The sequence below is a fragment of the Arachis ipaensis genome, chromosome B9 (genome assembly GCF_059453495.1).
Source record: "Arachis ipaensis isolate K30076 ecotype BB chromosome B9, ASM5945349v1, whole genome shotgun sequence".
Classification (NCBI taxonomy): Eukaryota; Viridiplantae; Streptophyta; class Magnoliopsida; order Fabales; family Fabaceae; genus Arachis; species Arachis ipaensis.
The window spans coordinates 96250728-96276704 of NC_142444.1; the positions used below are offsets into that span (position 1 = coordinate 96250728).

At 35.3% G+C, this 25977-nt stretch overlaps 2 protein-coding genes across 7 annotated transcripts; one reads left to right on the top strand and one right to left on the bottom strand.

The window, feature by feature from the left end:
• Nucleotides 1-15764: 15764 nt before the first annotated feature.
• Nucleotides 15765-21420, top strand: LOC107617665 (protein PELOTA 1). Its single transcript, XM_016319483.3, has 16 exons — nt 15765-15969; nt 16059-16141; nt 16229-16307; nt 16519-16593; nt 16674-16730; nt 16961-17006; nt 17557-17632; nt 18389-18464; nt 18554-18586; nt 18826-18894; nt 19066-19172; nt 19332-19404; nt 19536-19574; nt 20067-20161; nt 20294-20400; nt 21099-21420. Exons 1-16 carry the CDS (start codon nt 15919-15921, stop codon nt 21170-21172), a joined length of 1140 nt encoding a protein of 379 aa, XP_016174969.1. The 5' UTR covers nt 15765-15918; the 3' UTR covers nt 21173-21420.
• Nucleotides 21421-21523: 103 nt separating this feature from the next.
• LOC107617667 (uncharacterized) lies at nt 21524-24463 on the bottom strand. Of its 6 annotated transcripts, XM_088497904.1 has the most exons (7): nt 24321-24453; nt 23703-23806; nt 23010-23087; nt 22864-22935; nt 22651-22748; nt 21969-22572; nt 21524-21837 (listed from the first exon to the last, which is right to left on the bottom strand). In XM_088497904.1, the coding sequence occupies exons 1-6, from the start codon at nt 24342-24344 to the stop codon at nt 22001-22003; spliced, it is 948 nt and encodes a 315-aa protein (XP_088354030.1). In that variant the 5' UTR covers nt 24345-24453; the 3' UTR covers nt 21524-21837; nt 21969-22000. The 6 variants fall into 6 exon arrangements, with proteins under 6 accessions (XP_088354030.1, XP_016174970.1, XP_016174971.1 ...); XM_016319484.3 differs by having other exon boundaries at nt 21524-22572; nt 24321-24463; XM_016319485.3 differs by having other exon boundaries at nt 21524-22572; nt 23010-23082.
• Nucleotides 24464-25977: the final 1514 nt, after the last annotated feature.

Here is a 25977-nt window from a genome sequence, read left to right on the forward strand (position 1 = left end):
CCTCTGTTATGATTGTTGTTTGAATGTATGCTTTCTTTGTTTTCATTCTATTCTCTGTGTCTGTGTTTTGTTTTCTTGTATTCTTTTGTTTGTGTTTTGCTTTCTATTTTCTCTATTTATCTGTTTCTTCTGTCTACTGCTTCTCGGTATTCTGCTATTTATCTGCTAAACAACACGGAATTAATAAACTTAACTAATACCCCGGCCCTACTAAGAACTCCCCAGTTCTTACCCCTTCTCTCTCCCTTCCCCCTTCAGATGGAAGCATGAGTTCCCTTCCGTAATTCGCTGACGATCGTACGTAAAAAAAACGATTCCGCTCTAGGTAGTCCTCTGAGTCTAGAGTGAACTCCATTTCTGTTTATATGTATATACTATGAGACCAGCCAACGTCTGCACCCCGTTCATATGCGCACTTTAGCCTAAATCCTGTGTACGAGACTCCTGTTGTGTGGCTACTTGATGAGGTACCAGAGAGACGTTATATGGCAATGTCTGATCGTGCAAATGAGTAGTAGATTATGTTCTACCTTTTGCTGATGTTCCACCTGACTTGATTTTTGAAGACTTAGAACGTACTTTCCCTCGCTTTAGTAGTTTAGAGGGACTAGGTGAGTATAGAGTCTAGGCTAGCCTGGGCGCCAGCTTAGGGACTTCTTGGACAGGTCAGGGCCTAGGATGTTGTATGTATATATATGTATATAGTTATTATCTAGCTATATCTAGGGGTGTTCTAACTAAAAGTCTATACTTAAATAAAAGTTGGATCACTGAATGTTGTTGACTACTTGTGATGTATTTATGTGTAGTTGTTTATAACCGTTTTATCTGTTATAAGTTGTGAATTGGTTATGAATGATTCCGTCTATTAATCCAAATGTTTTCAAAAAAAATACCCCGCAAATTAACTACGTTTTTAACAACGAATCAGGCTCATATGATAAATAATAGATAATAATTAGGAAGACAAATTGGTAGCGCTCAGTTTCTGGTATGATCTAGACATATTGAAAATTGGGTCGTTACACAAAGCAAAAACAAAGTGTGCTTAAGAACCCTGGACACCTCTAACTGGGGACTCTAGCAAAGCTGAGTCACAATCTGAAAAGGTTCACCCAGTTATGTGTCTGTGGCATTTATGTATCCGGTGGTAATACTGGAAAACAAAGTGCTTAGGGCCACGGCCAAGACTCATAAAGTAACTGTGTTCAAGAATCAAGATACTGAACTAGGAGAATCAATAACACTATCTAAAATCTAAGTTCCTATAGATGCCAATCATTCTGAACTTCAATGGATAAAGTGAGATGCCAAAACTATTCAAGAGGCAAAAAGCTACTAGTCCCGCTCATCTGATTGGAGTTAAGTTTCATTGATATTTTGGAATTTATAGTATATTCTCTTCTTTTTATCCTATTTGATTTTCAGTTGCTTGGGGACAAGCAATAATTTAAGTTTGGTGTTGTGATGAGCGGATAATTTATACGCTTTTTGGCATTGTTTTTACATAGTTTTCAGTATGATTTAGTTAGTTTTTAGTATATTTTTATTATTTTTAAATAAAAATCACATTTCTAGACTTTACTATGAGTTTGTGCATTTTTCTGTGATTTCAGGTATTTTCTGGCTGAAATTGAGGGACCTGAGCAAAAATCTGATTCAGAGGCTGAAAAAGGACTACAGATGCTATTGGATTCTGACCTCCCTACACTCAAAGTGGATTTTCTGGAGATATAGAAGTCCAAATTGCGTGCTCTCAATTGCGTTGGAAAGTAAACATCTAGGGCTTTCCAGCAATATATAATAGTCCATGCTTTGCTCGAGTTTAAATGATGCAAACTGGCGTTCAACACCAGTTCTCTGCCCTATTCTGGAGTTAAACGCCAGAAACAGGTTACAAGTTGGAGTTAAACGCCCAAAACAGGTTACAACCTGACGTTTAACTCCAGAAACAGCCTAGGCACGCGTAAAGCTCAAGTCTCAGCCCCAGCACACACCAAGTGGGCCCCAGAAGTGGATTTCTGCACTATCTATCATAGTTTACTCATTTTCTGTAAACCTAGGTTACTAGTTAAGTATTTAAACAACTTTTAGAGATTAATTCTGCACCTCATGACATTTTCACATTTTACATTGTATCTCTACGGCATGAGTCTCTAAACTCCATGATTGGGGGTGAGGAGCTCTGCTGTGTCTCGATGAATTAATGCAATTACTTCTGGTTTCTATTCAATCACGCTTGTTTCTATTCTAAGATACTCGCTTGTACTTAATCGTGATGAATGTGATGATCCGTGACACTCATCATCATTCTCAACCTATGAACGCGTGCCTGACAACCACTTCCGTTCTACCTTAGATTGAGTGTGTATCTCTTAGCCTCTTGGTTCATGATCAGAGTCTTCGTGGTATAGGCTAGGATTATTGGCGGCCATTCCTGAGATCCGGAAAGTCTAAACCTTGTCTGTGGTATTCTGAGTAGGATCTGTGAGGGGATGACTATGACGAGCTTCAAACTCACGAGTGCTGGATGTAGTGAGAGATGCAAAAGGATCAATGGATTCTATTCCAACATGAGTGAGAACCGACAGATGATTAACCGTGTGGTGACAGTGCATTTGGACCATTTTCACTGAGAGGACGGATGGTAGCCATTGACAACGGTGATCCACCAACATAAAGCTTGCCATGGAAGGAGACCTGCGTGCGTGAAGAAGAAGACAGTAGGAAAGCAGAGATTCAGAAGACAGAGCATCTCTAAAACCTCAATCTATTTTCCATTACTTCATAACAAGTACTATTTAATTTATGCTTTTTACCCTTCATAAATATAATCACTCTTATCATTGATTTCCTGACTAAGAATTACAAAATAGCCATAGCTTGCTTCAAGCCGACAATCTCCGTGGGATCGACCCTTACTCACGTAAGGTATTGCTTGGACGACCCAGTGCACTTGCTGGTTAGTGGTACAAGTTGTGAAAAGTGTGATTTACAATTCGTGCACCAGCTTCTAAGTTCATAATTTTTAGCCTAATTTGTATTAAGAGGAGTGCTACGGGCCAGCAAATTTTGTGTTTTGTAACCATCAATTGGCCATCAATAGTATTTTTAATGGTGTGAGGTTTCATCCAATGGTGAGAAATCACTCACTTTTCTTTTGATGATTAAATGTTGGCCAGATTATTAAAAAAGTGCTACCCCCTAAACTTTTTCTTTGTGTTAATTACATGTTTAACTCGCTTTTTTCATAAATGACTAAAAGACTCCTAGTGATGCACCATACATTTTTCATAGAGCTTCAAAGTGGGTTTTCAGCCTCTTTTAAACTTTTCCTTAAATTCTTTTTACATCCTTTTGTAGTTAATTTTTTTAGGACTTTTTCTTATGATTTTCACTAATTTTAGTAACTTCCAAGACTTGAAACTTAACCTGCAAGTGGTGCAACATTTTGGCTACATATATAAGAAACATAGGCATTAAATTTCGTATTTAAACATATAATTCATGCCAAAAATAGTCATGCATCATTCAATTTACAAATTCTAATTTTTTGTCACAAAAAATATCATAAAGTGGCTTATATGAGCATAAAATCAAACATAAGAATAATCTAACTATTCCTAATCCTTGCCTTTTCTTCAATCCGGTCTTTAAATATTTTAAACACCAAGAATTACCTAAATAAAGGCAAGAAGACAATTAATAAAAAATTATCCCTCTTTGGCCGAACCATAGTAAGGAAAGAGAAAGTGTTTGTCACCCTCTTTGAGCTTGAATTTTTGTATTCCTTGGGCGTGCTCTTTGTAACCTTGACGAACGGATTTTTTTGCTAGTAAAGAATTCACAATAAATTCTCGTTGCTAGTATAGTTTCTAAACCAACAAAGAATCCTTTCATACAAAAATTTGGTTGTCACAAGTAACAAACCCAATAAAAATAATAACCGAAGTATTCAAACCTCGGGTCATCTCTCAAGGAACTGCAGGGAAGTGTTCTTGTTATTGGTTATGAGGTTTTATCATTTTGGAGTTTTGAATAAGGGACAAGAAAATAAATTACAAGAATTAAACTAATAGCTAATAAAGCTCTTGGCAAGGTATGAGAATTAGAAGTCCTATCCTAGTTATCCTTATCAATTGTGATGAGAATTGTCCATTGCTCCCACTTAGTTAACCTCTAACTATGGAGGAAAGTTAAGTGGATGAATCAATTTGATTCCTCAAGTCCTAGTCAACTCCTAAGGAATGACTAGCTTTAAAAGGTTCCAAATCAACTAGCAACTTCTCAATTATCAATCAACAAATGAGTTTGATAACTCAAGAGTCTCCAATTACTCTACCAAAGCCAAGAGGAGAAAAACCTACTCTAAAATCCAACCAAGCATTTTATCAAACACTTGGTAGGCACAACATAAAAACATAGAAAACTAGCAAGGAATATTAAATCCAAACAACCAATTGCAAACATCAATGACTCAAAAATAATAGAAGAAGCAATAAATATGAAATACCTTAAATTGTATTAAATAGAAAATCAAATCTAACATGAGAATTCATAAACTAAAGTGGATAAAAAAATAAATCATCAAGAGAAGATAGATAAACTAAAGGACTAGAACAAATAAGAGTAGAAGAAAACTAAATTAAAGCAAATTAGAAATTTGAGATTAAGAAAAGCTAAACCTAAAATCCTAAAATCTAGAGAGAGGAAAGAGCCTCTCTCTCGAGAAAACTACATCTAAAACCTAAAATTATGTGAATGAATGTTATATGAATGAATGAATGAATGAATGAATGATTCCCCCACTCTGTAGCCTCTAATCTATGTTTTCGGGCTTGGAATCGGGCCAAAAGGAGCCCAGAAATTGGCCCCAGTGTCTTTTGCAATTTCTGCACGCGGCGCACGTCAGGCGTACACGTACGTCACGCGTACGCGGCGATGGTCTTCTGCGCGTGTCATGCGTACACGTACATCACGTATGTGCATCACCTAACAGCATGGAAACTATGACAAATTCCATATAATTTTGAAGCCCCGGATGTTAGTTTTCCAATGCAACTGGAACCGCCTCATTCGAACCTCTGTAGCTCAAGTTATGATTGATTTAGTACGAAGAGGTCAGGCTTGACAGCTTAACAATTCCTTCAATTTCTTGTATTCCTTCCACTTTTGCATGCTTCCTTTCCATCCTCTAAGCCATTCCTACCCTATAAACCCTAAAAATACTCAGCAAACATATTACGGCATTGAATGGTAATAAGAGAGGATTAAAATTAGCAAAATTAAGCCCAAAGAAGCATGTTTTCAATCATAGCACAAAATTAGGAAGGAAAATGTAAAACATGCAAATTATATGAATAAGTGTGAGTTTAGTGGATAATATCCACTCAATTAAGTACAAAATGTACCACGAAATAGTGGTGCATCAAATCTCCCCACACTTAAACATTAGCATGTCCTCATGCTAAGCTTAGGAGAAGCTATAAAGGAGTGAAGAGGAATGGTAAAACTTATGAAATGCAACCTATCTATATGAATGCAACTAAATGCAAAAATACTTCTACCTACTTGGTTAAAAGTAAACAAAGTCTTCAAGACAAACATAAATCAGATTCCACTAATTCAAATCACACAATAAGAGACAAGTAAACTTGTAAGAAGATAGCTCATGAAAGCCGGGAACACAGAATTAAGCATTGAACCCTCACTAGAAGTGTATATGCACTCTAATCGCTCAAGTGTCTAGGGTTAATTCACTCTAATCTCCTCTAGTCATGCTTTCTAAAACTTTGTTCTTCATCTAACCAATCAACAAATATTTAATGTACAAATGCAAATATCATGAGGGTTTTTTAAGGTTGTAATGGGGCTAAGGTAAGAATGAGGATACATGTATGGCCAAGTGAGTTATACTTTGAATCTTTGACTAACCTAAATTCTCACCTAACACACACACATACTCTATATAATTCTAAAATCATGCCTAGCTACCCAAAATCTCACTTTTGTATATTTCACATACTCATGCATCAATTTTTAATTCCATCACATGTGCATTGACCTTTTTATTGAACTTAGCATTGGGGTGATTTTATCCCCTATTTATTTATTTCTTTTCTTTTCTCTTTTTTTTTTCTTTTTTTTTATCATAAACGAAAACATAATATATCAAAGCATAAGGTTTTTCTAATTTCACATGAGTAAGTATCCAAATTTCTAATATTTGTTAGTAAAAACACAACACATTCTCATCAACCCAAGTTCCCACATTTCCCCACACTTAGTTGACACACACTATCTTAAGCTAACCAAAGATTCAGATCGGGTAATTAATTATTTTTCCGCTTAAGGCTAGTGATGTGGTAATATAAAGAATAAATGGGGATTAAAAAGGCTCAAAGTGGCAAACAAAGGTAAATGAAATGGTGGGCTATTTGGGATAAGTGAGCTAATAACAAATGATGGCCTCAATCATATGTATGCATGAATATACACTAAACAATAGACATATAGAATGGAACAAACCATAGATTGCAATCATAGAGAAGAAAACACACAAGAATAAAAATCATGGTTAAATAATGTAACCATATAATTAAGCTCAAAATCTCACAGGTTATGTGTTCTTGGCTATAAACCATGTTCCAAATTACAATCTTCAAATAAGTTTAACAAAAAGAAAAGATTTAATTTAAATTAGTGAAATGCTATAAAAAGGGTATTGAAAAAGAACTTATCACTCCAACCAAATAGTGGTAGAAGAACATGCACAAAATCAAACAAATATACAATCAAACATGCAAATGTAACAACTAATTTAACAAGGAAAATTAAACATTGGTGTTGAAATAGGAAATAACTAACCTACGGAAGTCGGTATCGACCTTCCCACACTTAAAGATTGCACCGTCCTTGGTGCATGCTAAGATGTGCAAGTGGACGGGTGACTCCAACTGACGCTTTTCTCCCAAAGATTGTGCGTAGGAACTTGTTTGTCGCCCCATGTAAATGTCTTTCGGTTCCCTTCCTGGTGGCCATCCTGAAAGAAGAGAAAAGGGAAGAAAAGTAACCCAAAAATAAAGATAGAAAACAAATAAAATATGGTTGGGTTAATGCCAAATAATGACGGTCTCAATTACATGGTAGCTACAACATGCAAGTGAGAAAATAGTAGAAGCAAATGGCATATCAATAGTGCAAAAATTGCAACAATGGGGAAGATATAGTGGATAATGAAAGACAATATAAATTCATGTCAATGCAACAGAATACAAGTATCATAAAAATTGGCATTGACTTAAATAATATTACCCAACAATGTAGAACAAGTCACGAAGCACCAACATAATGCAAGAAAAAATGCAACAATTGAATAAGAACATTTAACACCAATGATAAAATAGGAAATTAGAAAAGAAAATAAAAACATGAACAAAATTAAAATGTAGTGAGTGAAGGTATACAAATGCAATAAGGAAAATAGGATGAAAGAGAATAAGGATGAGAAATTAAAGAAATGAAGAAGAAGAAAGTAAGAAAGGAGGAAGAAAGAAGGAGAAAGGATAGGAGAAAGGAGACGGGAATGAAAAACAGGACACGACGCACGCGCGTCCATCACGCGTACGCGTGAAAACAGAGACAGCCATGCGACGCGTAAGCGTCGCCCACGCGTACGCGTGGGTGGCCAAAATTGCACACTGACGCGTGAGCGTCGGTCACGCGTACGTGTGACAGCTCGCGCGATTCCGGCACAGTGGCAGCCCAACTCTCTATTCAATTATCTTACTACGCCGATTTTTCATTCTATGCGTACGCGTCACTGACGCTTACGCGTGGATTGGCAAAAACGCAGGGGACGTGTACGCGTAAAGCACGCGTATGCATGGTGTTGCTTGTGCATAAGGCACCCCTCTCGCGTCGTTCTAGCGTAACTCTCTATTTAATTTTAATGGTTGTGCATACCCCCATGTGACGCATGCGCGTCATTGACGCTTACACGTCGTACGCCCTTTTTTTTTATATGCAGAATGCAGGTGGTGATGCAGAATTTATGAAGTAAAACTGAGAAAAATAAAATAAAATAAAACTAGGAATAAAAAGGGACGATCATACCATGGTGGGTTGTCTCCCACCTAGCACTTTTAGTTATTGTCCTTAAGTTGGAAATTTGGTGAGCTCCTTGTTATGGTGGCTTGTGCTTGTACTCATCCAGGAATCCCCTCCAATGTTTGCAATTCCAATAGCCTCCGGGGTCCCAAACTAGGCGCATAAAGCCTTCAAGCAAGTTCAAGCAAGTGACAAGGCCCCAAGAGTGTTGATTGTTAGAATGAATTCCGGGGTCCCAAACCTTTCTTTTTCACCCGTCTTCGTATTGATCATCATTGTTTTAACCGGGTGGCAAGCAATCTGAATTCTCACTAAGGCATCCAAACAGTTTCCTAGACCCATTCAATCGAGCTCGACACTAATCCTTGCACTTCAACTTTGAGCGTGCAACCATATTGAACCTTGCCTGACAACTCCAACCACTACCCATCTCCCTCTTATTCTTAAAGCCTCAAAGAGATCAAAGTTGACCATCCGTCTCAAGTAACCCATATTCAAGTGGGAAAGTGAAGGTTAAGGATAAGAATTTTACCTACTTGAATGTTGTATTAGATGGTAATGGCTTTGGAGAGGTGTTTCTAATGATCTTGCAAGCTCCACTCCCTGATGCTTTTCCTTGACAACTTCCATCTCTTTGCGAGCTTCTTCAACATTAACCTCATCTTCAAGTTCAATGGGGGAGGATTCAATTGTGGATAGAAATTCATTGATTCTTGAATCTATCTCTTGATCAACCTCCTCCAATTTTTCAACCATGACATGCCTTAGAGGTTGTACACCCTCCTCAACATCAAATTCAAATGTCTTGAAAGGAGGTTCTATGACTTGAGTTCCCCATGGAGGTTCTGCATTTCCTAAGTCCTCAACCACTTCCTCTTCTTCAATAATCTCGGCGTTCTGCACTTGCTCTAGTACAAAATCCAGCTCCTCCTTGATGACTTCCACCTCTTGACAACTTTCTTCAAGGGTCTCTCCTACCTCCACCTTTCGGGTTACCTCTTGCTTCTCTTGAAGTATGTATGCGTGAACCTGATCCATTACGTCCCTAAGACGATTCCTTCTCTCTTATTCCATGTCAATAGCGTAATTGGGATCATGTTGCTCTAGGATTGATGGACATGGGTGAGAAGTAAGTGCACCAGAGCTTGAGGGTTGAGTATTGGGGGTAAAGGATGGATCCATACGAGATATAAGAGCTTGGAGAGTAGAGGTGAGACCGGTGAAAGTAGAGATAAGTGTGGTTTGAAGCTCCTGTTGCCCTTGGCGAATAACACTAAAGGTATCGTCTATGGGAGCTTGGGGTGGATTGGAGGGTTCGTTTGTTGGGAGAAAAGGCTCATAATACGGAGGTGGTTCTTCTTGATAAGGGTATGGAGATAGTTTATATTGAGGTGGTGGTTCTGGGTATGGTTCATATGGTTCGTATGGTGGTTGGTGTGGTGGGTAAGGGTTAGGGTCATATGGAGGTGAATGATGGAAAGGGGCTTGTGAGTATGGTGGTTCAAAGCTATGTTGAGGAGGGGGTTCATAGGCATATGGTGGGGCTTGTTGGTAACTACAAGGGAGTCCACCATATCCATTGTCTTGGTACGCACCTTGGAATGGCTCTAGCTCATAGTAATTTGGTGGAGGTTGATTGTCACGAAAAGGTCCAGCATAACCATTGTCTTGGGATGCATCGTAGAATGGATGTTGCTCATGGCACATTGGAGGAGGTTGCTGCCGAAAGGGTTGATCAAATCCTTGTGGCTCCTCCCATCTTTGATTGTCCCAACCTTGATGCATGTTCTCATTGTAGCTTCCATTCCCTACAACATAATTTGAACCAAACTCATAGCCAAAGGGGTGAGAATTCATAGTAGCAAGTAAAAACAAAAACTAATGAGAATTAATGAAAATAAACTCCTAAAACTAGAAACACTAATAAAGAAACGAAAAAGCAAAATTATTCACAATATTCACAATAACCAATAATAAGGCACACATTTGCAATTCTCCGGCAACGGCACCATTTTGACAAATGGATTTTTTTGCTAGTAAAGAACTCACAATAAATTCTTGTTTCCAGTATAGTTTCTAAACCAACAAAGAATCCTTTCATACAAAAATTTGGTTGTCACAAGTAACAAATCCAATAAAAATAATAACCGAAGTATTCAAACCTCGGGTCGTCTCTCAAGGAATTGCAGGAAAGTGTTCTTGTTATTGGTTATGAGATTTTATCTTTTTGGGATTTTGAATAAGGGACAAGAAAATAAATTACAAGAATTAAACTAATAGCTAATAAAGCTCTTGGCAAGGTATGAGAATTGTCCATTACTCCCACTTAGTTAACCTCTAACTATGGAGGAAAGTCAAGTGGATGAATCAATTTGATTCCTCAAGTCCTAGTCAACTCCTAAGGAATGACTAGCTATAGATGGTTCCAAATCAACTAGAAACTTCTCAATTATCAATCAACAAAGGAGTTTGATAACTCAAGAGTCTCCAATTACTCTACCAAAGCCAAGAGGAGAAAAACCTACTCTAAAATCTAACCAAGCATTTTATCAAACACTTGGTAAGTACAATATAAAAACATAGAAAACTAGCAAGGAATATTAAATCTAAACAACCAATTGCAAACATCAATAACTCAAAAATAATAGAAGAAGTAATAAATATAAAATACCTCAAATTTCATTAAATAGAAAATCAAATCTAACATGAGAATTCATAAACTATAGTGGATAAATAAACAAATCATCAAGAGAAGATAGATAAACTAAAGGACTAGAACAAATAAGAATAGAAGCAAAGTAAATTAAAGCAAAGTAGAAATCTGAAACCTAAAATTGTGTGAATGAATGAATGAATGATTCCCTACTCTGCAGCCTCTAATCTGTGTTTTCGGGCTTAGAATTGGGCCAAAAGGAGCCCAAAAATCGCTCCCAGCGTCTTCTGCAATTTCTGCACGTGGCGCACGTCACACGTACGCGTACGTCACGCGTACGCATTGATGGTCTTCTGTGCGTGTCACGCGTACGCGTACATCACGCGTGCGCGTTGCCTAACAGCATGGAAACTATGTTAAATTACATATCATTTTGAAGCCCCAGATGTTAGCTTTCCAACGCAACTGGAACTGCCTCATTCTGTAGCTCAAGTTATGGTCGATTTCATACGAAGAGGTCAGGCTTGACAGCTTAACAAATCCTTCAATTTCTTGTATTCCTTCCACTTTTGCATGCTTCTTTCCCATCTTCTAAGCCATTCCGTCCCTATAAATCCTGAAAACACACAGCAAACATATCACGGTATCGAATGGTAATAAGAGAGGATTAAAATTAGCAAAATTAAGGCCAAAGAAGCATGTTTTCAATCATAGCACAAAATTAGGAAGGAAAATATAAAACATGCAAATTATATGAATAAGTGTGAGTTTACTGGATAAAATCCACTCAATTAAGTACAAAATATACCACGAAATAGTGGTGCATCAGACCTACAAGAGTAATTTTCTATATAAGGAAGAGAGTAACCTATCCTCTTAGAATCTGGGCTCAAAACCAAAAAAAAATGATGAATAATAGAGGTTATCTTACTGGAATTTGTATGGAAGAACAAAAGAGATCAAGAAAGAATAAAGAAATGGTCTTAGGAGACTTGAATCCTTGAAGAATTAGAGAAGAACTATGGAAGAATACCTTAAATGCTTGCTGGAAATTGTATGAAACTAGAAAAATATGCACTATTTTTCTCTCTTAAAGCTTCGGCCCTCTAGCTCTCTCTTTCTCTAAGTTTTTCTAACTTTTAACTTAGCTTTTTCCTTATATAAAATCTGAACTCTGACCTTGATTAACTATGTAAAAGTGCTATATCTAAGTAGTCAAAAGGGTTGAGAATTAAGGGAAAAGGGCATGATTTTAAGAAAATCCAAGTCATGGCTTGTGTGATATATTTATATGCAGTTAACCGTAGTTAATTGTTCGAGGTTAAAATCACTAAAGAGAGGATAAATAGAGAGAGAAAATTTTTGCCACATGAGAGAGGGAAGTGATGGGCTTACTTGGGAGAGAACAAAGAGAATTTGTGATCTTTAGGAAGTGTACGCTGAGTAATAGGTTAAGGTTTATCTCGGATTAATTTTTACTACGTGGTAAAACAATAAACGGTTGAGGTTTATTCTTAAAAGAATAACTCAAGAATGAGTAGCTGATGAATAGTCCTAAAAAGATAATTACCAAGGTGGTAATTATATTATCACTGATTTTTACGGTGTTTGATGCGCTGACTTTTATCCCGGCGTATACAAAACTGCCACTAATTACAGTCATGTCTCTAAACACGTCTCTAGGACAATTTAGTGAGGTAAGCAGGCCAAGAATAAGTGTGAACAGGTCTCTGCTAAGTCTAATTTGACATATTTATTGCCTTTTTTACTATTTGTTTTCATTTTTTTCTTCTGGACCCGTCTCACTAAATAGTAATAAGTCGTGATTTTCGAATTTTGCAAAATAAGTCACAAAATAGCCAAAAATTTAGTTGACCAAAAATTAGGTCCTTGTTAGGGCTTCATCGTCTTTTAAGAGTAATTGACAAGAATCATTAGGATTTTTTTTTTCTATTTTTATTACTTTTTCATATAAATTTACTAAATTTATTATGTAAGAACTAAAAAATATTAGTAATTTTAAATTTTTCATTTATAAAAATTCAATGGAGGATATATTTTTTTAATTTGTTCACTATTGCTTAAAAGCGTTGTTAAGATATTATATTATTTGAATTATGTTAAGTCTTAGATGTACTCAATTTAAATTAATAATCATCATAATTCACATAAATTCATTAATTATTATTAGAAGTGCATATTTGATGAGCGGATAATTTATACGCTTTTTGGCATTGTTTTTAGTATGTTTTTAGTATATTTTAGTTAGTTTTTATTATGTTTTTATTAGTTTTTAAATAAAAATCACTCTTCTGGACTTTACTATGAGTTTGTGTATTTTTCTGTGATTTCAGGTATTTTCTGGCTGAAATTGAGGGACCTGAGCAAAAATCTAATTCAGAGGCTGAAAAAGGACTGCAGATGCTGTTGGATTCTGACCTCCCTGCACTCAAAGTGGATTTTTTGGAGCTACAGAAGCCCAATTGGTGCGCTCTTAATTGCGTTGGAAAGTAGACATCCTGGGATTTCTAGCAATATATAATAGTCCATACTTTTCTCGAGATTTGATAGCCCAAACAGGTGTTCCAAGTCAGCTCAAGAATTCTGGCGTTTAACTCCAAAACTGGCACAAAAGCTGGAGTTAAACGCCCAAACTGGCACAAAAGCTGGCGTTTAACTCCAAGAAAAGTCTCTACACGAAAATGCTTCAATGCTCAGTCCAAGCACACACCAAGTGGGCCCGGAAGAAGATTTCTGCATTAATTACTGATTTCTGTAAACCCTAGGCTACTAGTTCTCTATAAAAAGGACCTTTTGCTATTGTATTTTCATACTTTGAATCTTTGATAAGTCTTATGCTATCTTAGACACATTTGGGGGCTGGCCTCACGGCCATGCCTGGACCTTGTTCTTATGTATTCTCAACGGTGGAGTTTCTACACACCATAGATTAAGGTGTGGAGCTCTGCTGTTCCTCATGAATTAATGCAATTATTACTGTTTTTCTATTCAATTTACGCCTACTTCTTCTCTAAGATATCACTTGTTCTTCAACTTGATGAATGTGATGATCCGTGACATTCATCATCATTCTCACCTATGAACGTGTGCCTGACAACCACCTCCGTTCTACCTTCGATTGAGTGTGTATCTTTTGGGTTTCTAATCTAAGATTGGAACCTTCGTGGTATAGGCTAGAATTAATGGCAGCCATTCCTGAGATCCAAAAAGTCTAAACCTTGTCTGTGGTATTCCGAGTAGGATCCGGGAAGGGATGACTGTGACGAGCTTCAAACTCGCGATTGTGGGGCGTGTGACAGACGCAAAAGGATCAATGGATCCTATTCCGACATGATCGAGAACCGACAACTGATTAGCCGATGTTGTGACAGAGCATCAGGACCATTTTCACTGAGAGGACAGGATGTAGCCATTGACAACGGTGATGCCCAACATAAAGCTTGCCATGGAAAGGAGTATGAATGATTGGAAGAAGGCAATATGAAAGCAGAGGTTCAAGGGGAACAAAGCATCTTCATACGCTTATCTGAAATCCACCAATGAATTACATAAGTATCTCTATCTTTATTTTATGTTTTATTTTCATCACCTTAAACTCCATAACCATTTGAAAAGATTTACAAGATGACCATAGCTTGCTTCAAGCCGACAATCTCCGTGGGATCGACCCTTACTCACGTAAGGTTTATTACTTGGACGACCCAGTGCACTTACTGGTTAGTTGTGCGGAGTTGTGATAAAGAGTTGAGATTACAATTGTACGTACCAAGTTGTTGGCGCCATTGATGATCACAATTTCGTGCACCAATATTCTATTTTACAATAGAGAATAAAAAAGTTGATAGAATATTTTATCTAAAATAAATATAATAAGTGAGAATACTTATGTCAACAAATTAGATAGATATAACATCAAAGATTCAAAGTTCAATATTTTGGAATAACTAATAACAAATAGATAAGACTAATAACAACAATCAATAATGTTATATTTATTAATATGTATATCCTCTATTCAATTTTTATAAGTAAGAAAAAAAAATAAAATCACTAATATTTTTCAATTCTTACACGATAAATGTAACTATTTTATATGAAAAATAACAAAAAATAAAGAAAAAGTCTTGAACAATCCTTGACAATTATTTCAAATGACAATGAGGCCTCCAATTAAAATATCTGATAATCTTAACTCGCACTTAACGGCCAGATCAACTAATTAACATGCCACATAGGCATATATCATTAACTCAATAGAAAAATTATTAACAAAAAAACTAACCAATCTTACAGAATTTAAAATCAAAAACTGAAAATTGTGCTTTCTTTTACTGGAACATGATCCTTATGAAAAATTGTAAGAGGTTAGAATGGATATTCACACACACATACATATATATGGTTTTTCTAGCACTGTCAGACTAATTTCTTCGATTCCTTCACATAATAAAAAGAAAACTCAATAGCAAGGAGGTCTCAATAACCTGGTTCTTTTTCTTTTTTTCTTCACTCATATTCAAACATAAACACAAGACTAAACTACCTAGAGAGTTCTCCACAAATAATATAAAGAGTACATATTCAAATTAGTTATTATTTTTACATTAGACACTTTGATTCTAATAATTTTTTATTACTTTAAAAGTTTTTTAGAATTACATCTTTTAGACGGATTGATTTTCTATTACTTTTAATAAATTTTTAATATGCATATTAGACAAATAAATTTTTAATGAATTTTATTATAAAAGAATTAATTTTTAACAAATATTTTTATAAGATAAATTAATACTCTTTCCAGAGAGACCAACCATCTTAAAGACCTCAAATAAAAAAAATTTGTTAAAGATCTCATTAAATATTTTTTGTAAAGCAATTTGAGTATTTCATCTAAGGATGCACGTTTCAAAGAACAAAAACGTGGACAAATCAGAAACCTGTGTATGGATATGTCGGCCTAGGCCCAGCATGGATTTAGCCCATTACAAAAGCCCGCGAAGGATTTTGGAATTTTGCTGGGAGTTGGGAGCAATCGTCATAGGGATTGACAAATAGTTTCTTCGCTCATTTCCAGAAAGCCTCAAGATATAATTTTCAACTACAATTAGTAGCTTCGCTAGCTGACAGGAAGTGGCATGAAGATCGTTCGGAAAGACCTCGTACGTAATGGACCTGGTAGCGTTAAGGTGCAATTTCTTTCCATTCCAATTCATTCATTCTCTCAATGCTTTGAATTTTTGAATTTAATTATTTCAATTGTTGATTGATTATGCAGATGGTGGCAGTAGATTCGGATGATCTATGGTATGCTTATAACTTGATTGCTCCAGGTGATTCTGTCATGGCGGTTACTGTTAGGTACTTCACTTGCACTTTGTCATGGTTTTCTTCGTGTGATCTCTATGGAGAATCTGAATTTGGAAGTGTTGTTTGTTTTGTTAATAGGAAGGTTCTTAGAGAAGCAGCTTCTGGTGGACGGGAAGCAGAACGGATCAAGCTCAAATTGGAAATTAAAGTTGAAGAGGTACAAAGTTTACTGTTTACATGATTTTTGTGAAATGAATGATTGAAAAATAAGGTCATTATCTCAATGGAGGACCTTTTTCTGGTTAATAATGAAATTTGAAAACCTATTATCTGAGAATGGAAGTAGGTATCAAACCAAATAGGCTGCTATATTCTGCCCTTTATCTCAATCCAATGACACATATTGTGTTCTTTCTGTTGTGTTTCAGGTTGCAGATTATGACAAAGAAGGCTCTATGTTGCGAATTCGTGGAAAGAACATATTAGAGAATGAACATGTTAAGGTACTTAACTGCCATACCAGCTTTGACTCCTAATTGATTCTTTTGAATTCTAGTTATCAGCCTTGTAACTGACTGTGCAGATAGGAGCATTCCATACTTTGGAACTCGAGCTACAGCGACCATTTGTGCTTAGAAAGGTATTGCGCTCTGATTTTTTTCCATCAGGCTTTCTTCTGTGTTATAATACATGTGCTAGATCTTTTGCTTGCTTCCTTTATTTTTGGTTTTTATTTTTTTATAACAAAATCATTATGTTTTAGCATTGTGTGTATCAAAGATGAAATTCTGATGAAAACTCTATGATCTGTAATTTATTTCCCTCTTTTGAAGAACTATGATTGCTGAATATTACATATTCCTTTTGTAGGAGGTTTGGGATTCTTATGCTTTGGAGGTACTGCAGCAGGCCTCTGGTGTGTAATCTGAATCTGGAAAATTTAATAGATATTAGGTTTAGTTACTCTATTAATCCCTATAATTTCACCAAATTTTTAATTGATTCCTTACAGTTTAAAAGTTTGATGTTTTCTATTTGAAAGTCACCAAGGACTAATAATTTGAATATATTTCTTCATTAGTGCAAATTTAAATCATGCAGCAGTTTAAATCATCCTTTTGTATACAATCCAGCGGCGAAAAAATGTTTTCTTTTTCTTAGTCTTGAAAAATATTCATATGATTAGATTAAAACATATCTTCAATCATGCAGCAATTTAAATCAGACTTTTGTATTTCCAGCGGGAAAAAATGCTTTTTTCTCTGAATATATTATTATTTACCAATCAAAACCAAACTCTTTATTACTAAGTACCATGATATTCTAGATACCAGTGTGAATATTGGTAAATTCATGAGCAGGAAAAAAAAATCTTTTTCTAATGATTTAATAGCACCCAAACAAGCTCTTGGTGTGAATATTGGTAAATTGCTATGGTGAACAAAAAGTCCATGCATATTTTGCAGATCCCGGTGCAAGTGCTGATCTAGCCGTGGTTTTGATGCAAGAAGGACTAGCCCATATCCTACTTATTGGTAGAAGGTACTGAGAATTTTCAGTTGAATAGATTTCAATCACACGATCAGTATTATAGTACTGTTTAGAGAAGATAGTTCAGAACTTTGAACAATTATTTTAGCATTTTATAGATGGGTGTATGTGTTTGATTTCTCTGAGGAACATAATACATCTAAATATAGTTTGGAACTTCGGACAATTATTTTAGCATTTTATAGATGGATGTATGTGTTTGATTTCTTTGAGGAACATAATACACTGAGAACTGAATACATGCTGTTAAGTACCTAAGGAGAATGGGAAACCACACCATAAATGTTATTAAGGGGTAAGAACTGCTCTGCTTAATACAACACCCTATAATACCCATGTCTCTAACAATACACCACCCTTGGAGAGCTGACGTCCATAGCGGGTTCACTCTATTGTCACTGACCTAGTGGTAGCCACTTCTCTACCAGCTATCAGAATTTGGTATTTGCCTTAATCTAGCCTATAGATAGTCCTTCCCATGGTGATGGCAACCACGGTTCTAATAGCGTTGTTAAGTACCTAGAGAAAGTGGGAAACCACACCCTAAAAGCTAGTTCTTAAGGGGGAAGAATTACTCTCCTTAATACAACATCAAGAATTTCATACTACCTGATGTGGGACTTTGGGCACCCCATAATACTCAAATCCCCAACACATGATCTTCTTTTTGATACTTTTTTCAAACTTTTGACATGTAATCATGCTGTTTCAATCAGATAACTCATCTTATTTTGATTGATGTAATAGTATGACTATTACCCGTTCTCGGATAGAAACCTCAATTCCTCGCAAGCATGGACCTGCTATTGCTGGTTATGAGTCAGTAAGTCCTCTTACTCTATTGCAAGATATGTCATTGGATGAATTCGATAACTTGAGCATATTCTAAAGTGCCTTACTTCTTTTTTGTAGGCTTTGAATAAGTTCTTCGAAAATGTTTTACAGGTAAATTCAACGAATACAGAACATGGAAATGTACCAAATATCTATTTTTATCATAGCTTTGCGTTTGTTTTTTATTTTTCTTTTTTTACCCCCATTATGCCCTGCTATGGAGGATATCTTATCCTTCATTTTTGCTGTATGTCTTTGTTCGTTTCTATAATAATTTTTTTCTTTATTAAAAGAAAGCATAAAAGAGAGTATTTACAAGTATAATAATGGTTTCTACCAATCTGTTTTAGGCTTTCTTGAAACATATAGATTTCAATGTGGTTCGCTGCGCTGTAATTGCAAGTCCAGGATTTACAAAGGTCTGCCATCATTCCCTGCTGGTTCATTTTAGTTTTACAAATTTGACAAGGCATTAAATATTTCTATTCAGTAACATTATTATTTTTGTCTTGTATATATGCAAAGGGTTAGCAGGATTTTGGTAGAGATTTTTGTAGCGGTAATAATTTTTTCCTTTATTTCTGTTTCAGGAACAATTTCATCGTCACTTATTTTTGGAGGCAGAAAGAAGACAGCTACGTCCTATTATTGAAAACAAGTCGAGGATTATTCTTGTGCACACAACCTCGGGATACAAGTATGCTTGCTTCCTCACTTTATCTTCTCCTATCTATTCCTAGTTTTGTAGTAGTTGGTTAACTACGCCTTCATAACAGGTGCGTTCATATCTACTCCGTATATAATTGTTGGAGTCTATAAATCTCATTTCTTTCACTTCATAATTTCTTATCTGTAGGCATAGTTTAAAGGAGGTTCTTGATGCTCCAAATGTCATGAATATGATTAAAGATACTAAGGCAGCACAAGAGGTACCATGATAACCAAATTATTGAACATAATGCACTTATCCATTTGGCCATGCTAAACGATTTCCAAATATTGTTTATTTCATTATCTGTTGAGACTGGAACTAAACTATCTGCTTTCTCTTTTTCTTCAGGTTCGAGCTATGAAGGATTTTTATGACATGCTTTCAAATGTCAGGTTCCATTCTTTTGAAGTTGTTTTCTTTTGTTGCCTTGTCCATGCTATGATTGGAATATTGAATTTCCTATATGAAAAATTCTCTTGCTCTCAATGACTTCAGTATTAGTTCCTCTTAAACATCTATAGGATGAGATACTATATATTTAGGTAAATCAATAGGATCTACATATAACTTCTATTTGCTCATAGCAATGTTATGCCTAGTAGAAAACTGTTGACTAAAAAACTGTTGACCTTCTAGGCACTTGCATCATAAATTGCTGTAATGATTAGATTTATTGAAGTTAGTACATTAAGAGAAATACATCTTGTCATCTTCCATGAAATTTGCTTTTCACTTTTCATTCTTATTTTGTATCAAGTGATAACTAAAATTACACTCATTGATTCTCTTTTAATCTCAAAACTGCACATGCGCATCCTTTAAGCTGATGATTTTGAAAAATCAAGGAAATCTTGATTGAATATTGTTGGGTTTGTTCAGGATCCAGCCCGAGCTTGCTATGGAGTTAAACATGTTGAGGTTGCCAATGAACGACTAGCTGTGCAAACACTTCTTATTACTGATGATCTTTTCAGGTGCCAATGATATAAATCACTAAGCAATATATCATTATAACTGAACTGAATGTTTTCAGCAGTGTCTTTCTCCATGCCCTTTCAAGTTTACATTGGAAAATTGTGCCTTAATGTACATGCTTTTTGCTACAGGAATTCAGATATAGCAAGAAGACAAAAGTTCGTTGAGTTGGTCAACTCAGTTAAGGATTCAGGAGGCTCTGTCCATGTATTTTCATCCTTGCATGTCTCTGGAGAACGTGAGTGTTTTTACTTTATTGATTATTTTCCTAGAACACCATGAACCGAAAAGCATCTAGTATTGAAAAGGAAAAATTATTAAGATGGTACTCCCTCCCATAACTTTTATCCAAGTACGAAAATAGTAAAATATGACAAATAAAAGTGAAAAGAAATATGTATTTCCGAAGAAAAAAAGTGTGCACAGAGAGAGTAATATAAAGGTTTAATTACTCTATTAGTCCCTATGGTTTCACTAAATTTGCAACTAGGTCCCTATATTTTTTTCTTTCAATTTGGTCCCTACACTGCTTTTAAATTTTGTAATTAAGTCATTTTCGTGTAAAAAAACGTTAAAATTAACAGAATATTCTTCTCAAAAAACATATGATCAAAGATCTAATTAGATTTTTAATTGTGGGTACCTTCAATTTGCAGAGAAATATTCTGTTAGCTCTAACATTTTTTACAATGACAATGACCTAATTACAAAATTAAAACTAGTGTAGGAACTCAATAGAAAGGAAAAAAGTATAAAGACTTAATTATAAATTTGGTAAAACTATAGGGACCAACAGATTAATTAAACGAAAGCTAAAGATTTATGCACCACTTTTTGGTAGTGAATGAAAGTATGAAACTCGTGTAGGAAGATTATGTTTCGGTATTTTATGTATTTGTTTAGAACTCAATTTGTCATTTTGTTGCTGATGGACAGAGCTAGCACAGATAAGTGGCATTGCTGCAATTCTTCGGTTTCCTCTGCCTGACCTTGAAGACATTGAAATGTGATGGTCAAGCATTGTATATTTCTGTTGGTGGGCATCTGTCATTTGGCTTATCTTGGATTTTTTGTTTTCTTAATATTATGTGTTGAATGCAAGGCAGATGTTGCAACAGCACCCTTAGTGTTCAGTGCCGAGTGTCCACTTTGTGATAACTTGTATTGCATGGTATTTATATGTTGAAATTGACACACCCCACCATATATGAATCTGTATAGTTTACACTACAAACTGAGTGAAAGCTGTTTTGGTTAACCATTTGTTTATGTTTTAGTTATGCATATCCTAAAAATGTAATTCTTTCTATTATGTTTATAAAATAATTTTTCACCGGAGATGGCAAACAAAAGTAGGCATCTTGAAACAAGATAAAATTCACATATCTGTGATTGACTAGTGATATCTGCACAACAATTTCATGACACCCCAAACACCCTCTTACTTTTTCCCACTTCAAGTAGTTATACAACACAATATAATACACATCAGAATGGCAATGCAGCTTCCCTGTCTTGCAACATTTGGATAACATTCCAAAACATATCTCGTCAACTTGATTTTCCTTCCCTACTCCAAAAAGAGGGTTCTTCCGACAGTGGAAATCGGCAGCTACTCAAATTATTCCAGCACAATAGCCACCAACATGATACAAGTATCTCCTGTATGGATATCCTGAGATTATGTCAGGGAATCTTGTGAAAACATGCTCATTATTCAACCCCCTGTGATTGAGATTAAAACAATGGGGGAGTCCCTTCTTAGACACAGTATCTTCTGCTTCAGAAAAAGATTTCTCAACTTACACTTCAAGGAAAAGAACAACCTCATCCTTTGCTTAATTCTTCTTTGTCTCTCCATCTCTACTTCTAGGAACTGTCCCGGAGTGCACCCCCAATGCATGAGCAAACATTCTCTTCGCAGCTCCTATGTGCTCCTCCTTCATGCAGTCTTTACTCAACTTAGGTGCTTGTTTTCCATCTTGAGTTGATTTGGGGAAATCTTTGTCGAGCAGTGTTTGATCATCCCTTTTATTAAGTGCAGCTCCACCTGAAGTGCTAGTGTTTCTTATTCTACTGTTTGAGTTCCTTCTTCGAGGTATTGACTCTTCCAAGTTCTCCATGGGATTGGGCTCTGCGCCATTCTCTCTCCGAGCATTCAATTCATCCATGAGCACTTTGTCCTTTGTACTATCACTAGCTAAGACATTTTGATTCTCCGTATTCATTCTTCGACCTAATGCATGCGCAATCATGCGGTGGGCAACCACAGGCACACTTCGCTGCTTTTGTCCACCAGGCTCTTTTATCTCTTCCAAACTCTCACAGAAAATTCTCTCCCGAGCAGCCAAATAAGCCGCTTTTCTCTCTTCCAGTGACAGTGGAAAGGAGGTTCTGTTTGTTTGTAAGACTGAAAAATGCAACACAACATTAAGGCCCCTCATTAAGAAGTTTGCTATATTAGTGTTTTCCTTATTAAGCATATTACCTGGGGAGGGGTCTTCTCTCCTTAATATTTGATGTGATGTAATTAAAGATTGGGGTTCATCATAACCCCATAGGATATCGCTTACAAGGATTGGAGGTCTGAAAATTCAAAGCATTCACAAAAAACTTGTTTAAATATAGCAAGAGAAAGTAATGGAAATGTGCTTGATATATCTAGAGGATCATCAGCAAGGAAAGGCTGAAGTTCACTCACATGGATGTGTCTGGACATTTCTCAAGAATTAAATGGCGATCATCTCCTTCACCAACAGACTCATGTGCAAACCTGGAAACATGTTTAAAATGAAAATCACGATATTTGAAAAGACTTAAAAGAAATAAAAATCACATGATACATACCCAAATATCTCAGCAAGGCGATGCAAAAGAAGACGGCTATAAGAGTTCATTGGCTCCAATTCCAAGATCCCATCTGAACTATAATAGTTCATCAAAGCAGATATGTAAATTATTCAAGACACATTTTATGGGACAAAGCGCAAAACAACTATTTAACATGAAAGACATAAAAAACCAACTCCAATCAGATGCTGTAAATGACAACACTTAGAGCTGCTCTGCAACAACCTTTCTTTACTTATAAATCAAGGCCTTAATATAAATACAAAGTGCCAATGAATAAGAGATGTATACAAACAATTTTTGTTGAGAGAGAAATCATGACTAATTTGAAGCGATTTAAGATTGTGGCATGGTATTTTTTCAGGTTCTGATATATTAGGATTCTTCCACTTTCTTTCGGAATTTGGTTGCCCTGGACACGAACTATAAAAAGAACTCAGAGAACATGACATTACTTAAAATCATCCCTCTGCTGATAGGCTGCTTCCTTTTTGGGACTGGGGAAAAAATGACAGGAAAAGTGTAAAATTTCATTGAGGTTTCAAATTTATCTCTCACCATGATAGAGGCTATGTTATTACTGCTGTTAAGTAAACCATTATCTCTTAGCCAAAGTGGTGACTTATAGCACTATACACTTATACTATTCCTGTGAAGTAAGGTCAAACATAATCTGATCGTGAATTTTACCTTGTGTCATCATCCTGAAGAAACTTGACCAAGGTTTCTTCCATTGTGAGCACTAAATGCTTGCAATGAAGGTTGTCCTTGACCAGAGAAGCCAATTCCTCAACCTGAAATATAAATACATTACAAGCATTCAAAGCAAGCATTTAAAATAGAGAGCAAAGAAAAATCATCAACAATTGTCCAACAACTTGTCAATAATATTGGCTCCTAATTGACACCAAATATAGAAGTTCAGGAAGCAAGCATTTTATACCGAATCAAAGTGAAGTCAATGAGCAAACTTGGTGCTAAAACTCAGCTTCGTGCTTTTGATTCTATCAATTATATATTAAAAACTGCAAGCATTTATATAAAACTGAAGACTCGCTAGAACTTAGGGTTTGAAATTCTATAAATTGACACCAAACCATAAAATTTCATCAAGCAAGCATTTATACTCAATCAAACACGAAGTAAAGAAACAAACTTGGTGCTAAAACTTAGCTTAGAGTCTCTTCATTATGTAAATTATACATCAAAGAGTGCAATTTGCAGAAAGCACGAAATTGAAATGGATGACAAAATGGTAATTTATGTATATTGAGAAGAAGAAAGAGAAACCAGAAAGAGCAGACATACCATGGCGAATTGGGTCATACTCATGGTTGAAACCTGAAAAGAGCTGAAGGATTTTGGTTAAGGATTTTGGTTTAGGGTTCCCAATTACAAACTTCAGATTTCGTGTTGGAGTATACCGGATTTTTTTTTTAAATATATATTTTAATTATTTTATTTATCGAAATAAGTATTTAGACATTATTTATATTGTTAGATCCCGTTATATATTTCGTTTACAGTGTACAAAATGATTATACATGATATGTAACGATTTTATTTGGCTATATTTCGTTTGCAAATGAAAAAATACATATTGTCTAAAAAAATACATATATCTCATTTATAATATAAACGAAATAAAAAAAATTACAATTAAAATAATCTAAATTTTTAATATTTAAAAAAGTATATAAAAATTTATTTAAATTTATTTTTAAATTTATAATAGGTACAAAAAATATTCAACTTCTAATCCTTTTAATTTAACGTCTTCCTTCATCACTTATTTAAATCTCTCGTTTGTTAGTTTTTTTTTTTTCCAATCTCTATAATTTAAATTTGAAACCACCCACTATTTTGATTATAGTAATTGCACGCTAAAAAATTAAAATATTAAATTAATGTAGAGACTTTTACTCTTTGCTTTGGTAACTGTTTTAAATCATCATACTTCCACTTTTTGCTCTTTCAAATCCTTTTTAGGAAATAGTGAGGGAGAATTTTAACACAAACAAACAAACACAATTTTTGTAACAATAATGTTCCACATCCATCTAATTTTTCTAACCAAGTCAACCAAGTTCTTTTTGGATCACGCCATCCCCCTATTAACTTAAAGCTTCTTCCTCAACTTAGAGCTTCTCTTTCTCAATATAAACCTTCTCTTCGTTCTTCTATCTCAACGTAGAACTTCTCTTCCTTAATGTAAAGCTCTCGCGTTCTTTTTTACTCTGATTTTTACAACGTAAAGCTTCGTTTTCTTCTTCATTTCCAGATTTCAGATTTTTTTCCTCATTTTCAGATTTCAATAGCGTATCAAAACAATGAATGATTCAACTTCAAATTAGTTGAATGAGAGCAATTTGGATTATTCTTCTGAATCGAATCAAGCGGATGAGGTTTGAATTATTAAATTTTGAATTGAATTGAATGGAATGTAATTACTAAATCCAGTAGTTTATGAACACAATTTTCTATTCATTTGAAATTGTACATTGGTTTCGTTTTGATGGTATTTCTCGGTTCATTCTAGACACAGGTGTTTTGAATTTGAATTTATATACTGGACAATGTTCAGTTCATTTAGTATTATACAGTGATTTCGCTTTGATAATATTTTCGGTTCATTCTAGATGCAGGTATTTCTGAGTTCTTGGTTCATTTGGTATTATACAATGATTTCGCTTTAATAATATTCTCTGTTCATTTTATAGTCCAGGTATGTTGTGGATGAACAATTTGTCCCAAAGGTTGGGATAACTTTCAAAACACTGGAAGAAGTTGGAAAGTCCTACAAAGATTATTCCAAACTTGCCGGTTTTTCTACCAAAATAAGGAACACAACTCGGAAGAGAGATGAGATTAAGAATCAACTAATTATATGTAGTAGAGAGGGAAAGTGAAAATCCAAGATATCTCCAACTCTAAAGACAAACCCCTCAGCTCCAATAAACTGTCC